Source organism: Quercus suber, unplaced genomic scaffold, assembly GCF_002906115.3.
Source record: "Quercus suber isolate HL8 unplaced genomic scaffold, Cork oak 2.0 scaffold_446, whole genome shotgun sequence".
In the NCBI taxonomy this organism is placed as follows: domain Eukaryota; kingdom Viridiplantae; phylum Streptophyta; class Magnoliopsida; order Fagales; family Fagaceae; genus Quercus; species Quercus suber.
In genome coordinates, this window is record NW_027069897.1 from 308,330 (window position 1) to 309,180 (window position 851).

At 36.2% G+C, this 851-nt stretch overlaps 1 protein-coding gene across 1 annotated transcript; it reads right to left on the minus strand.

The window, feature by feature from the left end:
* Nucleotides 1-4: 4 nt before the first annotated feature.
* Nucleotides 5-486, minus strand: LOC112034195 (stemmadenine O-acetyltransferase; the record flags this gene model as incomplete). The annotated part of the gene is given in 1 exon segment (XM_065762187.1): nucleotides 5-486. A coding segment is annotated over 1 exon segment (318 nt), but the record flags the coding sequence as incomplete, so codon positions are not given.
* Nucleotides 487-851: the final 365 nt, after the last annotated feature.

An 851-nucleotide genomic window follows, 5' to 3' on the forward strand; every position in this document is an offset into this window, starting at 1 on the left:
AGATTTCAGAGAGCTTGCACTTAGCCTCAGCCTCCCTGTAGTGAACACCCTCATCGTTGCAATCAATATAAAGATTGCCTTTAACCCGTCCTGCTAGAGGGTAGAATAGTGTTAAAGCTTCGGATAAGGATTTCTTAATCTTGTCACATTGCTGTACCTTGCTAAAATTGGCACCTTCAACTTTTGGGTAGAAGAGAACTAGAGGCATGTAAACTGGAGGTTGAATTTGATCGAGGAAGGAGAGTTGTTGGTGGCGGAGATTGTCAGGGGTTGGAGATGAGGGTTTGATGGTCTCCTTGGAGATAACTTCAACCTCCATCATTACGTAGAACTAATGGTCCAGGCAACCTAACAAGGTTTGCGTGTTTGACAAATAGGCAGTGATGAAAATGGTTGCCACAATGCCAGTAGGGTTATATAGAGGTGCCGATAAGGCGTAGACTCAAAGAATTCAACAATCTTATGGTGAATAAGATAATTGTTGACAAGTTGTAAAGGGGGATAATGGTGTCAAGGTTATACATATGTAAAAGTGAGTTCATATCGTGTTCATATTAATGGTGCATTTAGATACCGTTTATTTTGCTGAAAACTAAAAACTAAAAATAAAAAATAAAAAATAAAATTTCCGATCATGTACTGTTCACTTTTTAAATTACTGTATATTTGTCTTAATGTATTGTTCATGTCCCATGAACAATACAAGAGGCACTGGTCAAAAAAAAAAAAAAAAAACAAAACAAAACAAAAAAAAAAAAAAACAAAAAGGGAAAAATTGCAAAACGTGAATGCTCGATGTGAGATCCAAATGTTCACTAAGTGTGCATTTGACTTAAAATTAAAAAATCAGC